General features: G+C 44.2%; 1 protein-coding gene across 5 annotated transcripts in view; it reads left to right on the forward strand.

The window, feature by feature from the left end:
- Nucleotides 1-13,976: 13,976 nt before the first annotated feature.
- Nucleotides 13,977-16,412, forward strand: part of ITGA6 (integrin subunit alpha 6) — a 62,049-nt gene continuing 59,613 nt past the window's right edge. For 3 of the 5 annotated variants that reach the window (XM_043525503.1, XM_037912189.2, XM_037912190.2), the window contains exon 1: nucleotides 13,977-14,419. In XM_043525503.1, the coding sequence (XP_043381438.1) occupies nucleotides 14,256-14,419 (164 nt within the window). In that variant the 5' untranslated portion in view covers nucleotides 13,977-14,255. The remainder of the gene's footprint in view (nucleotides 14,420-16,412) is intronic. The other 2 variants (XM_043525504.1, XM_043525502.1) reach the window with 2 other exon arrangements.

Below are 16,412 nucleotides of genomic sequence, written 5' to 3' on the forward strand. Positions count from 1 at the left end.
TAAGAGGTAATTCATTTTTGTTGGGAAGTACTTTGTGATAGGATGAAAGGTACTATCAATGGAAAGTATTATTACTTTAAAAAAAATTGCTACACTTTTGTTTTGTTAATGTAAAGAACTGATCCACACCAAATAGAGGAGATATGCCTTTGTTGCAAAGAGCAAACATGAATTATGCAGGGCCATATTTGTCTGTGTATCACTTGTACTATCAGATTGCAAAAATTAGACCCTGACTTGCCAGGTGAAACTTCACTCTTTTTGAAGTCAGTAGGAGATGGGACATTTCTTATTCAAGCAAAATTCCCATTAACAGAAATAGGGATTTTGCCTGAGTTAGGAATGTAAGTGTAGGTCCAATTTCTCCATAGCCTGTAACTTCCAGAGAACACTGATAATGACAACTGAGCTGGGTCACAATTTTAACTGTGACAAAAGATGCTGGTGAATCCAGTTTTTACATTATTCTGAAGTTATAAATATTTGAGTGATGAATGTTTTCACATCAGCTTGTTTCAAACATGACCTCTACTGCCTCCTCTTCTCTTATCCCACACCACCACTTAAATTCATGCCAAATACAGAAGTGATTTTGCAGTGAGGACAAATGGGCTAGGCTTAGAGTATGTCTACACTACCCACCGGATCAGCGGGCAGCGATCGATCCAGCGGGGGTAGATTTATCGCGTCTAGTCTAGATGCAATAAATCGATCCCCGAGCGCTCTCCCATCGACTCCTGTACTCCGCCGCCACGAGAGGTGCAGGCAGAGTCGACAGGAGAGCAGCAGCAGTCAACTCACCGTGGTGAAGACACCACGGTAAGTCGATCTAAGGACCTCAACTTCAGCTATGTTATTCATGTAGTTGAATTGCATAATTTAGATCGACACCCCCCCCGCCACACACACAGTGTAGACCAGGCCTGAGACAAGCAACCAAACTCACTTCCACTTACAAATAGGCCAGAATTTAAATTCAAGTCTCCAGAGGATAACAAAATATTTTAAATGAATAAAATGATACTACTACAGGATGCCAGTGACCAATGGGAAATTGGTATCTTTCTCTTGGAGTTACAGAAGTTATTTAAGTTTACTTTTAGAAACTGTACAAGTGACTTAAGTGGTAAAAAGAATTGACTACTTACATATTTATATTTGAACTTCAAAAGTTTCCAAAGTGTTTTCATCTTATCAAACGGAAGTACACATTTATAAAATAAACATGTGCCGTTGTAAATGTGGACACCCTAGGAATATTCCAGAACGGATTATTAGAACACAAAGAACAATAATCTCTCCTACAAGGGCCAGCCTGGAGTTACTGTCTGAGCAAATCTTCCTCTGAAAATGGTCATTACTTCAGGACTCCACACTATATAGGAAAGATGTTTGTGGTTTGTTTGTTTTTACCAGTGAATATCATTATCAGAATAGTTTCCAGAACTCTGAAGGTCAGATCCTGATCTCATGGAAATCCATAGGAATTTTGCCATTGCCTTCACTGGGTCTAGAATTTGCTACTAAAACTACAGAAATATGGAAAAACTGTAGGAAAATTTAATAATAATAAGTAACATCTTAAATCCTGTAAAATAATGGTAGCATCTGAAATCTCTTCACTGCATACTTGTTTTCTTTTTTTGTCAGAACTTCACTTCAGTAATTAATTGTCTGGGTTTTTACATCTTCAGCTGTTCTGGACAACAGTGAATCACTTGAAATCAGTGAAGCCAACACAACTATTCCTATTGTTTACACTGCTCCATGAAACCTTTTTGCCAAACTGATTAGATTTACAGTTCACTCACTAAGCTTGTCTGCTCATGGCAGCATAATGCAATGACTCTTTTCATAGAATGAAACTGGAAGTGCAGGGGAACAGTATCCTCATAAATGGATTTTTCGTGTGTCCATACTTTCTTAGAATTTCCAGTGACCTTTCCCTTTTGCTGGTTGTAAATGTTTAGAGGTTATATAAGAATTAATGCACCTCAACATTCCTCCTTGGCTAGCAAAATGTTGTAACATTTTAAAAATTCCTTGGAATAAATGAGAACAGGAAGGTGACAGTGGATTATTTTAGGCTGTAAAATAGGTATATGAAGTGAACAGGCAAAAGAAGCTAATGTTTCTATACCATATAAGTTTATTTCCTGAAGCCTCCGGAGCTAAACTTATGCTTTGATCCTAAAAGACTTATTGATGTGCTTAATTTTATGCACTGTGAGCAGTCCCATTGAAATCAATGGAACAACTAACAGCATGAGTAAGTCTTAGCAGGTTCAGAGTCATAAACAGAAACCTAGGTTTAATTACAGTAGATTTTCATATCTTCCCAAAAAGGGACATTAAAATAACTTCATTTTGTATTAATGTGTCACATAATAAAAATGAAATCAAGTATATATCTTTAGGTATGACACTATGTTAGTGTTTTCATAAATGTTGTATAGACTTATATTATGTATTTTAATATTTTCAAAGTAGAGAGTCCACTGAGAGACAACTAAACACATTTATTGAGAGAACCCTAACCCCACGTTTATCAACAGGAATGTATTGCATGGTTGGAGTTACGTGAACATCCACAATTTCAGAAGCACTAAATCCAGTCACTTCTTTGTTTCTGATGTCTGACTTTGTTTGTGATGTCTCAGTTTTGAAAACAATGGGTCAAAGAATATGCCTCTAACTAAGAGCTTGCCTTCACTGATTTGTACCTTGTACCTTCAGCTGAGTTTATCTAATATTAAACCAATTTAGTTAAATCATTGCAAAAAGTTGTGTGTGCACCCTTATTTTGATTTAAATCAGGTTTATTTCAGTTGATTAGGAACAGGTTTAACCTAAGCCATGCTTGAAACAAAATAAGACTCTCCACACAGGACTTTGCACCACTTTGACTAAATCAAAGCGAGTTTATGTGTACACAACCCCTAAGTTGTGGAATACTTTTATGCTGCTATATAAACATATTTCTTATAAAAATATAAATAAAACAAATGCATTTATTAAGAGGTAAATATTACACATGTACTAATGGCTATATGCCACTTAATTCTTAAATATATACAGTGGGGCTTGGTTATGAACACTGACATAGCTGGTGCAGGGAGGTAATTTACACCTCATTGGTGAAGATTCACCCAGGTGAAGGTAGACAGTGTTTCTGCGGCTGCTCTCTATTAGGTAGGCTGGGCTGCTTTAATTTCTGTTGGGGTTCCACTGGCATGAGTCACTGGGGGAAGGAGGGAGAGTGCTGAATCATCCTATTCCTCAGCCATGCAGCTCTCTGGCTGGAGCTGCATACCTTCTGGGCAACAGGGATCTTGTTGGCCTTGCTAGTGTGAAAGAGTTTATGGCCTCTTTGCAGACATTCCACCACTGGGGACCTCTACCAGGTGGGATGTCTTCTTGTGTGTAAACTAACATAGACCCTGAAGTGACTCTAAGTGATTACCTGTATGTTCAAAATATCAATAGGTTAAAAAATGTAGTTTTTAATGAAGGTTTGAATAATTTAAATACGAATTTGATGATACTCCATGAAAACTTGTAATCATTGTCAAACAATATAATGATTTTGCAATGTACATTCATTTTGTATTCAAGGGTCCCATTTATGGTGGTTGTTTGCTGTAGAAAAAATACCTTGTTGCATAGCCATACTATCTGATCCAGGAATGTCCACTGAAAAACTTTCTTACAGGTTTATACAGTGTGCAATTAACAGTTCTTGTCCTCCACACTCCCACTGTTCCAGATCTGTTTTTCTTGGTTACTCTGAGTCACACAATGAGTGAAATTTTCAAAGGGACCTCAATTCAGCTCCTATAACAGCACCCAGGTACCTAATTTCCACATGTAATGTTTTGTATATACAACACTGCTATTTATACTTACAAAGTGGTTAGATGTCCTACTATCTGATTTCTCAAAAAGAAAAGGAGTACTTGTGGCACCTTAGAGACTAACCAATTTATTTGAGCATAAGCTTTCGTGAGCTACAGCTCACTTCATCGGATGCATACTGTGGAAACTGCAGAAGACATTATATACACAGAGACCATGAAACAATACCTCCTCCCACCCCACTCTCATGCTGGTAATAGCTTATCTAAAGTGATCATCAAGCTGGGCCATTTCCAGCACAAATTCAGGTTTTCTCACCCTCCGCCCCCTCACACACAAACTCACTCTCCTGCTGGTAATAGCCCATCCAAAGTGACCACTGTCTTCACAATAAGAAAAGGAGGACTTGTGGCACCTTAGAGACTAACCAATTTATTTGAGCATGAGCTTTCGTGAGCTACAGCTCACTTCATCGGATGCATACTGTGGAAATTGCAGAAGACATTATATACACAGACACCATGAAACAATACCTCCTCCCACCCCACTCTCCTGCTGGTAATAGCTTATCTAAAGTGATCATCAAGTTGGGCCATTTCCAGCACAAATCCAGGTTTTCTCACCCTCCGCCCCCCCACAGACAAACTCACTCTCTTGAGAGTCCTCCTTTTCTTTTTGCGAATACAGACTAACACGGCTGTTACTCTGAAACCTGTCTTCACAATGTGTATGATAATCAAGGTGGGCCATTTCCTGCACAAATCCAGGTTCTCTCACCCCCCTCCAAAAACCACACACATAAACTCACTCTCCCGCTGGTAATAGCCTATCCAAAGTGACCACTCTCCTTACAACGTGCATGAAAATCAAGGTGGGCCATTTCCAGCACAAATACAGGTTTTCTCACCCCCCCCCCCCCTTCCCAAAAAACACACACACACAAACTCACTCTCCTGCTGGTAATAGCTTATCCAAAGTGACCACTCTCCCTACAATGTGCATGATAATCAAGGTGGGCCATTTCCAGCACAAATCCAGGTTTTCTCACCCCCACCCCCACCCCCATACACACACAAACTCACTCTCCTGCTGGTAATAGCTCATCCAAAGTAACCACTCTCCCTATAATGTGCATGATAATCAAGGTGGGCCATTTCCAGCACAAATCCAGGTTTTCTCACCCCCCCCCCCAAACACACACAAACAATGTGAATAAACAATGGGCTGAATCCAGAGGGCCTTACTTAGGGCCTTAATGTTTTTTTGCAGTCTTTGCTCAGCTAAAACTCTTAGCTGATTTTAGTGGGAATTTTGCCTCCGTTAGGGAGGTTGAGTACAATCAGTGAAAGGATTTCAAGCTTTGGCCACCTAGTTTAAACTGCAGATCCTATCTGCAATGTAGGGCTATTCATAGGGTTGCCAACTTTCTAATAGCACAAACCCGAACACCCTAGCCCCACCCTCTGCCCCGCCTCTTCTCCAAGGCCCTACCTCCCCACTCACTCCATTCCCCCTCCTGCCATGGCTTGCTCTCCCCCACCCTCGCTCACTTTGCAGGGTGTTGAGGTGCAGTAGGGGGCTCTGGCTGGGAGTGTGGGCTTTGGGGTGGGGCAGGAGATGAGGGATTCAGGGTGCAGGAGGGTGCTCCAGGCTGAGGCAGGGGGTTGGGGTGTGGGAGGGAGTGAAGGCTCCAGCTGGGGGTGTGGGCTCTGGGGTGAGGTTGGGGATGAGGGGTTTGGGGTGCAGGAGTGGGATCTGGCCTGAAGTTGAGGGGTTTGGAGTGGGGAGGGCTCAGGGCTGGGGCAGGGGGTTGGGGTACAGGAAGGGGTGCAGGCTCCAGGACAGAGCTCAGGGCTCGTGCAGGGGTTGTGGGCTCTGGCTGGGCAGCGCTTACCTCAGGCGGCTCCAGTTGGTGGCGCTGTGGGGCTAAGTCACTCCCTGCCTGCGCTGGCTCCATGCGGTGCCCTGGAAGCGGTCAGCATGTCCGGCTCCTAGGCATATGGGGGGCCAGGGAGGCTTCTTCTGCTCAGAGTCTCCAACTGCAAACCCCATTCTTGTGTGAAGTACCTAAGCCAGATCAGCTGTTAAGGTAGCCCAAGTGACCCCCATTTGCTTTTTATTTGCCTGGTTTAGTATTATGGGAGGGGGGGGCAAAATATTCTGTTTAGGGCCCCCAATGTGCTAGCACTGGCTCCGAGTCCTGACTTGCAGTCTGCTGACCCAAATGCTGAGTGCTGCCCTGGTGCTGTGGTGTGCTCCAGCTGGCTGCAAGGAGAGGCTCAGTCAGAGCAGGGATCCCTGTGCCTGGCCTGAGGGGAGTCTGGCACCAGCCTCCAGTGCAGCAAGGCTCAGGCCGGTAAATCTCCAGCTGGGGCGGGCACAAACGCTTTGCCCCCTCTCCCCGACCCCATGCCCGGTGCTGCGCATGGGCAGTGTCACTGAGGCCTGTGGTGCTGGGTCCCTGTGGGATCCTCGCTACTGGGGTGGACCTGCCGCAGGGGGTGCTGTGCAGTGCTGGCTGCCTCCCTTTGCGTTCCTCTTGGCTGTGGTGCCCACCCTTCATTCTTCGGCACCAGAAGTAGCGGCCTGGCTGTGGCTAGAAGCTAGAGGCAGCGATTCGGCTGGATGGTGACTGTGTGTGGGGGCTGCCAGTCCCAGCCGCCTAGAAGCCAGACCTGCTGGCCGCTTCCGGGATGCTGCATGGAGGCAGTGCAGGCAGGAAGCCTGCCTTAGCACTGCACCGGTGCCGAGTGGACTTTTAATGGCCAGGTTGGAGGTGCTGACCGGAGCCACCAGGGTCCCTTTTCGACCAGGCGTTCCAGTTCAAAATCAGACACCTGGTCACCCTAGTCTATCCAATGAAGACAAACCTATTACTAGACATTGTTCAGAAGTGATATACATTATAAATAGGCATCTGAAGGAGGTAGAAATGACAATTGTGTAGCATCTGGTGTCTACTTGACTGATTTACTCTCCAGAAGATCATAATGTCCATTTGAAAGGAAAAGCTTCATTTGTTTTCTTCTTATTCTGTCTGAAATACTATAACCTTTAGCAGCTTGGAGACTCCTAAGATTAAATACTAATTTTTCAGACCAGCCCTTGTAGAGCTCAGCTGCCTCTCCTGGTCTTGTGTACACTGGGCAGGGAAATGAGACTGAAAGCCCAGCTTAAACTTCTTTTAAACACAGTGCCAGCTGAATCAATTACTAATGTGGTTTGGCTGGTGCATGCCTGAAGTATCGAAGTTCTAACATATAATTAGTCAGAGTGAATATCAAAAGATTCAATTTAGAAAAAAATACCAAAGTTCAGATCATTATCCCAAACTAATCAGATTTATCATACTCTTGTATTGGTCCCACCAGGCCCTGTGACGTTCCATGCAAGCTTTCCTCCTCTAGTGGGCTCCAGCCTGCTGCTATCTGTTGTGTTGTGTTCTTGGGTGGAGCCCCAATAGTATGCTGTCTTTCTGTATCCAATTTAGTTCTTCAGGGGATACCAGGAACAGTCTGCTTCTTTCCTCCTCAGGGAGCAACCAGGCACCCTGTTCTCCCACTCTGCTGCAAAAGGACTCAGTGGGCCTGCCCATTGTTCTGCCACTTCCTGTAGCTTATGTTCTAGGGTACACTGTGGTAGTGGGAAACCCAGATAACTCAAGATCCCTCCCTCCATTCCCATGATAACTGTGAATCTCCTGAGAATGTAGAAAGTACTTCATGAGGGCTCTAATGCAATTGGTGTATTACAGAATAATATACAGGGGAGCATTGTTTTGTTTTTAATATGGGAATGGGGCAAAAGAGACACAGCCATTATTCTTACACAACTGTGGGTAAATGTGAAAGAGGTGTGTAGTAGATGCACAAATCCCATATATGGTTGTTGGTTAACTGTGCCTACCTCCTCCGTATTCTTTGATGATTAACGCTGAGGTGCTTGCTGCCAACTAAGCAATGGGAGCAGGAAGAGGAGAAAATACAAAATAATCTGTTAAAGTGAAAGCCCAAGAGTTTTAAAAAAAGCCACCTACTTCCACTCCCCCAAAATATACAAGCCAAGTCTCCATTGTTTTAAATAAATAAATAAATAAATAAATGAAACTAGAGCATAGTGACAGAAAGTATGCAGGAGATAGATAGATAGATATTTATTTATTTATTTACTTACTTACTTACTTACTTACTTTACTTACCACAATCCAATAGCTAATGTCCACTACATTAAAAGGTATCAAAGTCATATCTGTTGCCACAAGGCATACTAAAGACAAAATGAACAGAAGCTGATAAAACCATGTTTCAAAAAAGGAACCTAAATATTAATTGAACATCTTGAAGCTCAACATGTTCCCAGTCTGAAAGAACTTGAACACCTAAGGCCAAATTCAGCCCTCTGTAATTAGCTGTAAGGTCACTGAAGTCAGTAGAGTTGCACTACCTTATAGCAGGGCTGAATTTAACCCTTAGGCTATAGTTACAAACTCAAAAAGATGAGGTCTTCCAAACTGTCCTCTGACAGAGCACTTAGCATTCATGCAACCAATAGCAACAAAGAAGGTGTTTTGATTTCACAGAGAAAGTAAACTTTGTCTGGGGCAAAAAGTTCAAGGCTCCATTTACCAACATCAATATGTGCTGATTCGCTTCCTTAGCTGTTTCACCTCATAGGTACTGCATCCCGTTAGTCTTTTTTGCACTTCCCATCCCTTCAGTGAGAAGGAAGAGAACAAGGATAGCATAAGTTTTATTGTATCAACTTAAGTACTGAAATGTTCCCAATGCTATCTTCAGAAAGTTCATAAAATGCAATCATCATTAAGTCTTTACATTTTACATCAATCCTTTATGAGGAAATGGGAAGAAATAGAGTTGTGCTCTTTGTTGTGGGGCTCTTTTGTTTTGTTTTTTGGATATCTGAAAAAGGCCTAAAGGTTATTCTTTTAAGGATTTTTTGCTTGTTTTTTATATCCATGATTCCACTACTTCTTGATGATCTCTAGGCCCTGCCTCTGAACAGCTTACAACAAGGTTGGACAACTCCAGCACTGAGCTCCTGCTGCTGGGCATGGATTTCTGGTAAGTCTCACGCACAGCAGAGTCTGCTCTAATGTATATTCTCAGACTACCTGGCCACTAATTTTACTCATGATGAGCACCTCAAGTCGTTTTTTGTCTTGTAAGGAGATTAAAATAGCAAATATCTTAATTCTTCAGTATTGTTTAGTTTCTGTTTACTGAAACGTGGCCTATGTGCAAATGCTGGCCACCATTCATAGTCCAGGCCTGGGGCTATTCCAAACTATGCTGGGGCCAGTCAGCCCCAGCCTCCAGTGAAAGTGAAGGTAGTTAAAGGCTACCTTTGTCCACCCTCCCTCACAGACTGTTTCTAGCAAAAGTCAACTTTGCAGTTGAGCCTTGTCTGCTATGAGCCTAATCCAACTTCCTTTGAAGGGATTCTTGGGATGGGATTCTTTCTGTTGACTTCAGTTGGAAATGACAGGGCTCTGTAGTTATTCCTGAGTTGTTTTATATAAGAATATTTGTAGTAATGTATTAAATTATTATGGTAAAAGTCATTCTACGTTCACATGAACACTAAGCGGCCAAATCATCATCCCCACTAAGACTACTTTGCACCTGGAGGTCCCCGTTGCATAGAGGAATCCTCCAGTGGGATAGAGCTAGCCTAACTGGCTTTAAGCCAACCCCACTTGCAGTACCCAGGCATAGGAGGCATGGCCAACGAAAAGGGAGTGTGGCCAGCGTACTCTTGTGCTGCAGTGATCTCTAGCTGCAAGAAAGGACTTTTGGGAGTTACTGCTATCTATGCATCTTGCAACTTAGAGCAGCCTGAGGCAGCTTGAAGTTTTTCCTTGGGAATAGCCCCATGCCTACTACTTCAAGGATCAGGGAGCTCCAGACACCTTTTCAACCAGCTCCCTCTCCCTGTTCCCAGCTGCACAGGGAGTAGAGGGGCTGGTTCTGGGCCTATGTGTGCATATTAAATTTTGATGAACAAGACAATTAGTTGCGTTGGTGATAAATTGAAAGAAAAATTGGAAACATTTAACAAGTTCATTTCATAAATGTGTTGAATTGGGATTTTATTCCTCCACCAACAAACAAACAAACGAACAGGGATCAAATGTAAAACTAGTCAGCCATGGCCCACGTATTATGGGACAAAATAATTCCAATGGAGCAGCACTTCTCATTTGAGGCAAGACAGCCCTTGTACATTTAGCTGCAATAGGCAAACTTCAGGATGTTTGGACTCTCCACCCCCACCGAGTCTATTCTGCCCCTTTTAAAAAATATATGTTTTTGCAGTAAGCTTTACATTAATTACACATTTCTTATTGCAACATCATTTACTGAGAGACTGCACCTCTTTCTCTGGGTTCTCATAGTCCAATATCCTGCTTGAATCTCTCTCCACTCCCACTGGAGGGACAGAGGCCCAGATCCACAAAATTCCTGCTAAATCCACTAGGCACCTAAACTCACTTGGTGCCTAAGTTTTCAGTGTAAAAGTTTCCTGGGTGCCTAGTTTCTGCCTCTGCGCAGGTGCTATGCTGCCTCACTCTAGGTGTTTGGATGCCTCTTCTCACTGAAGTCTCAGTGGAACAGTCATGGTAGGGTGGGAATGAGAAAGAGAGAGACTTTGAAATCCAGTGCTTAGGTCATTCATCTGGGAGGTAGGAGATCCAAGGTACAGTACCCCTGCCCCAATCACTCTTGTTATTTATCCACAGTGGAACAGCTCAAACAGACACCCCCACATCAGAATATCCAGTAGCTCCTCGGGGGTGAGAGCACTCTCCTGAGAGGTATGGGGAGATTCCTGTTAAAAACCTTTTTCCCACTGTGGCAGACACGGGAATTGAACCTGGGTTCTCTGCGTTCCAGATGAGTGCTTTAACCACTGAGTTAAAAGTTACAAACTGGGCACTGGTAGCACCCCTTCCTCCTCTACCCAGTTTTGCATGGAGAGAGGAAAGCACCTAACTCATTCCACAAGAAGCTACTTAAGCGCCTAATCTGCCTGGCTCCAGATGGTGGGTTCCTGTTTGTGGCTCACTATGCAGAGGTAAATGCCTCCTTGCAGCCTGGATTTAGGCACTTATCTCTGAGAGAGGGGCAGGGTCTACGACACATCCCTCTTGTCAGCATCTCTCATTGGCTGTTTTAGGCAGCTCCTTACCTAGCATGTTGTCTTTTGTAGATCTCATTGTAAGGTGCCTATTTCTCCTCATTCATTTAGAGGGAGCCTATGTACCTGACTCAGGCTTTGTGGATTTCAGTGTGTTCCTGTGATAGCAACGCCTAAATCCCAGTGTAGATCTGGGCTAGGGTATCTACATTAGGATTGTAAAAAAATATTTTCTTTTTGCAAAAATACCCCTCCTTTGCTAGCACACGTTTAACTCAATTGGTGGAGCTGTACTAGTGGGAGTGCTAGTGTAGACAGGCCTCCAGGGAGACACTGGCATTTTAATCACCATGACATCTAATCTGCTCAGAACACAACATTTTGCTTAAAATGCCAACAGCTGCAGGCATCTTGTTTACTCTACTGCTCACTAGTGCTAACACGGGTGGAACAGAACTGAAGATAGCAGTAGTGGAAATTCTAGCAAAAATGTGTTAGTGCACAAAAGAGTAATAGTCTATTCAGCTGATTGCTATCGCTGCTCAGAGGCATCACCTGTACTGAACTAAGTCTGGGAAAGCCAGCAATTCTCAAAATTGTAAAGCCATTGCATTAAAGAAATCATTCAAAAGGGTTGATTCCATGTATAAATTGTGAACCCACAAAGTTTGATTCAATTAAGGATTTAGAGAACCTTATAACTAGTTTTAGTACTGTAGGCCTGGGTCAATTTTCCATCTGAAATTAAATTCAATAAATAAGGACACTGAATTTAATTTAAGGAAGAAAAGGTGATATGTCTACATATTTTTGCTTTTCAAGAAGATATACAGCTGTGTGCCCACGTATACCAGTAAATGATACACTACTTTTTATGCCAAATAAATGTAAGGTGTTTTTGTTCATCTGAAAGATAAAGGGTCAACAATGCAAGGCATCACTCTTTAGAGTTTCTCCAGAACATAGACTAAAATGTCTTATCTGGCTTCAGCTCTCCACTTTCATTTCTAAAAATGAAAAATTAGTTCTTATAATTAAATAAACAATTGTTACATTGAGGAGGAGAGTATTTCTGGCACTGATGCTTCCTCAATATGAGGCACAGCAGGCCAATGTCTTGCAGCCCATTTGGCAGAATACCAACATGCCATTAATAAACAGGGAGCTGAAAATTCTGCTATGGCAGAGCATGTGTTAGAGAAAGGACACATGGCTTTGAGCTGACTGAGACAGTAGCCATGGCTATTGCTTCTTTCAGAAACATTGCATTATTATGTACATTATTATGCATTATAGCAGTCAAAGTTAATTGGCTATCATACCAAATTTTCATCCTCCTTTATACTGGGACAGGACCAAATAAGAAGTACTGAAGTTTGTGTTGGCTGCTAGATGTCCCATAACATTTTTCTGCAGATGGGCTAATCTCTGCAATATCATGGGCCACTTGGACAAAGAAGGAAAGTGACATTTTCAAACTTGCTTCTCCCCCTCCTCCCCCCCCGTAGGACATATTAAAGCAAATAAAATGAAATTTGTATAATAGACCACCTGTAGCTTGAAAGCTTGTCTCTCGCAACCAGAAGTTGGTCTAATAAAAAATATTACCTCTCCCACCGTGTCTCACCTGTTTGAGACTATCCCAATGTAATTCTAAAAGTTGTTAGTGCATCTCTGCTCCACCTTATAAACAATCAATTTTTGTTGGTACTGGGAGAGGTTTTCATGTAACTACATTTTTGAATGTTCATTATTAGTTAGTTCTGGTAATAAGAAAATGTGAAATTGTTTTTCATCTCACCACTGATATGGCTAATAGTAAACAAGTAAAAAATGCCTAGACAGCATTGGCAAGAGGGGTCCAATAAATGTAACATATCAGCATTGTCCAAACTATTTTCTGGATCCAGTATAAGAGTATTTAAATACCCCCTTCCCTGCCAAAGTATGTGTTTTGGTTTCCAGGCTACAGAAGCACATTTTTGGAGGGGGGGGGGGGCTTCATAACAGTAGCAGATGGATTTCTTTTCTCTTTAAAAAAATATTTGTAGTATCAATGACCATAAGAAAATATGTAACTATATTATGAGGACCTTGGTGAAATATATTTTTAAAAATCTGCCTGAATGGCATTTCAAGCAGACTCAATTGCTCATACACTAGCACCCAAAATAATTCCACCACAGCAGTGTTGTCATAGGGGTTTGGCAAAAGGTTTAGGAGAAAAAATACAAGCCAATTCAAACTAGTCATGTACAGAACTGACTTAACTGAACATGTTAGCTTCAGATCCAGTAGATTCTAATCACAAGCCGTCATCATGTTGTAAGAACATTTGGATCACAAGGATACTTGCATTTTGATGAAAGACCTAGAAAAACCCATGCTATGGAAGCATAGGCATCATCACTCCTGATTCACGGCTGTTTGGTCTTTGTAGCTAAAACTTGGTCTGCCCCTGCTTTTCAGAGAACACATACTAACGGCCAAGAATACATACTACTGTCCTATGCCGTTACTGATTTTTGTAGGGTTTTTAAAAACTGTACGTTAGGAAAAGAAAATGAATGCAGGATGCAGTAACAAAAGTCAACCGCAAACAAAGTAAGAATCACCACTGACACTCTTTACCCTTCCAGGATGGTATGTACATTACAAAACATCCCTGCAGCTGTTTTGCAATGTGATTTGCATGAGATAAAATGATAGACTATTTATTAACAATGATAGATTAGGAGTAAGGTAATCTCAGATCTCTTCAGCTATTATGGAGGTTTGAGGCTACAGTGCCCTGAAGGCAGTTTAGAGAAGACTTCGGTATATGTAGAGTTTGGGTGTGTGTGTGCTTTGCAACAGGGACTAAAAGACCCAGTACAGATAAGCATTGGCTGGGATAGGCTCTAAATCCTGGACGGTTGCAGAGGTTACTTATAGCAGTAACCGGGCTGGAAGAGCCTCGTGGTGCTGTTCGGGGGCTGGGGGATTGGCAGGGACAGAAAGGCAGGGCAGGGCTAGGAGAGGCTGAGGGCTGCAGGGCCGGGGCCCGGCGTGGCTGGGGAGGCGGGGCTCGCCTCTCTTCGTCACTTAGTGCAAAGCCTGGGAGTCTCAGGAGAACAACGGGCTCATTCAGCGTGTGGCAGCGAGGGGAGCGGCTGGGGAGCGCCAGTCGCAGTCTGGCGAAGGGCACAGCGCAGGAGCCGGTCTTCGCTCCCCCCTCGGTCCCCGGCCGGAGCCGTGAGAGGATGGCCCCCGGGAAGACGCTCCTCTACCTGTCCCTCTTCCCCTGCCTCGCCTCCGCCTTCAACCTGGACACCGACAATGTGATCCTGCGGAAAGGGGAGCCGGGCAGCCTCTTCGGCTTCTCCCTGGCCATGCACTGGCAGCTGCAGCCGCAGGACAAGAGGCTGTAAGTGCTTCCCCCCCCCCCCATTCCCTCGGCCCCGGGAACTTCCCCCTTCCCCTCCGCACAGAAACTTTCCCGCTGGAGCGCGGCGCGGGGCCCCCTGCCCCTCCCCGGGCAGGCTCCTGGACCAGCGGGAAGAAAGGAGCCAAGGGCGCCGCCAGGCTGCCGAGCCCTGGCGCGCTGCCGCTGCTGGCTGCGCCCAGCCCCGGCCGGGAGCCGCTCTCCGCCGCCGGGGGGTCCCTGGGGCGGGCGGGGGACCTGGCATGTGTCCGGGGCGACCAGGCAGGTTCAGACTGCGCCGCCTGCTCCCCGGCTGCGCTGTGTGGAGCTGCGGGCTGGGCGCGGGCCGGGGTGTGTGTTTCACAGGCGAGCCCTGCAGGTGGGAGCGGGTTAGCGGCGCTGCAGCGTGTCCCCTCCCTCCCGTTCTCCTTCCGTCCTGGGCGCTCGGTTTCAGGGGTGTGTTGGCCGCCGCCTTGGCCCGGCCGAAGCCGGCGGTTACTAATGCAGCTGGGGCGCGCCCGGGCAGCAGCACTGGTTGGGGTTTGGGTAGCTGGCGGCGCCGCTGCGGGAGGGACGGGACTCCGCGTGTTGTGCGCGTTACGAGTTCTCCGCAAGGTGCGTGCGGCTCTTTGGGTGCGGACTTGCACGGGCTTCTGGCTGCAGGGCACGGAAAAGAGACTTTTTTTTTTCCAAGGGCGGAACAACCACCTGTTAGGAAAAGTTGTGTAGATGAGGACACCAGATGCTTTTCAGAGCAGGGGAAACCGTGTGGCCGCCGACAGGACCTACTGTATATTCGCATTGGTTTAACTCAAAATGTCTGAGCTGAGCTTGATTGTTTAAAAGCCAAGGGGCAAACCAAAATCTCTGTACTAGTGTGCACTCGTGCAGCAGTCAAGGGCGAGCTCCGTCATAAATGTCTAGTTGAAAACCTCACACTTTTTTTCATGTCATAATGATTTAAAACTAAAGAGGGTTTCTTCGGGGGAACAGCAATGCTGCAGAGAGACGTGTTTTCCACCAGGCTCACACTGACCTTGCATTCTTGGTCACTGCGAACAAAGAATTCCGAAGGGGCGTATGACAACAAAAGGACCTTGCCCCCCAAAGGACTTCAGTGTTCTTAAATCAAGCCAGCAGCAGTGGCATCAGAATGAAGCGCTCAGGAAAGCAAGTGTACTCCTCTTAGGGAAAAGCAGACTGAAGCAAATGAAGAAACTGATGCATATTAGTAAATCTTTAGTTCTACAGCATCAGTATTTACCGTCCATTTTTAAATCTGCTCCCATTTGTGCAGAAATTGGTTAGTCTCTAAGGTGCCACAAGTACTCCTTTTCTTTTTGTGAATACAGACTAACACGGCTGCTACTCTGAAACCTGTTTATTATAACTGTACTGATGAGCTGTACTCTTGCTGCATAATCACAAAATGCTGATCTGTGTTTTTCTCTCTCTTTGCTGATGTAGGAATTAATCTAGACATTGTCCTGAGATGAAGTAGGCTATTTCTGATAAAATGTGAATTGAATTTTTGAGTTAAAATAATCTGCCTAGGTTCTGGCTGACTTACATGATGACTGGATCAAAAGCAATTCAAGTGATGATATGTGTGTATTTCTGCAATAGAATCACTGGTGTTCAAGACTGAACCTGCTTCACACTACAGATGTGAGCTCCTTCTGGAAGGGCTGGGCAAATAAATCAGGTGTTTCCAACATAATCATAATAAAGGCCTTGTTCATGGAAGACCCGGAGCAAAATAAAATGTTCCTTTATATGGCTTCAGGGAGACCCATGGCAGTAACTGAATGCAGAAGTATTTGGTCCTGTGTGAAATTGGTCCAATAAAAGATATTACTTCACCCACCTGGTCTCTATAAATCTGAACACATTTACAGATTTTACTGTATATGTTATCTATGGGAGATATACTATGTGAGGATTTATGAAAGACCAAAACTAATATTTTATTTTAATTCAAAAAGAAGAGCATGGA

The sequence above is a fragment of the Chelonia mydas genome, chromosome 11, assembly GCF_015237465.2.
Source record: "Chelonia mydas isolate rCheMyd1 chromosome 11, rCheMyd1.pri.v2, whole genome shotgun sequence".
Lineage (NCBI taxonomy): Eukaryota > Metazoa > Chordata > Testudines > Cheloniidae > Chelonia > Chelonia mydas.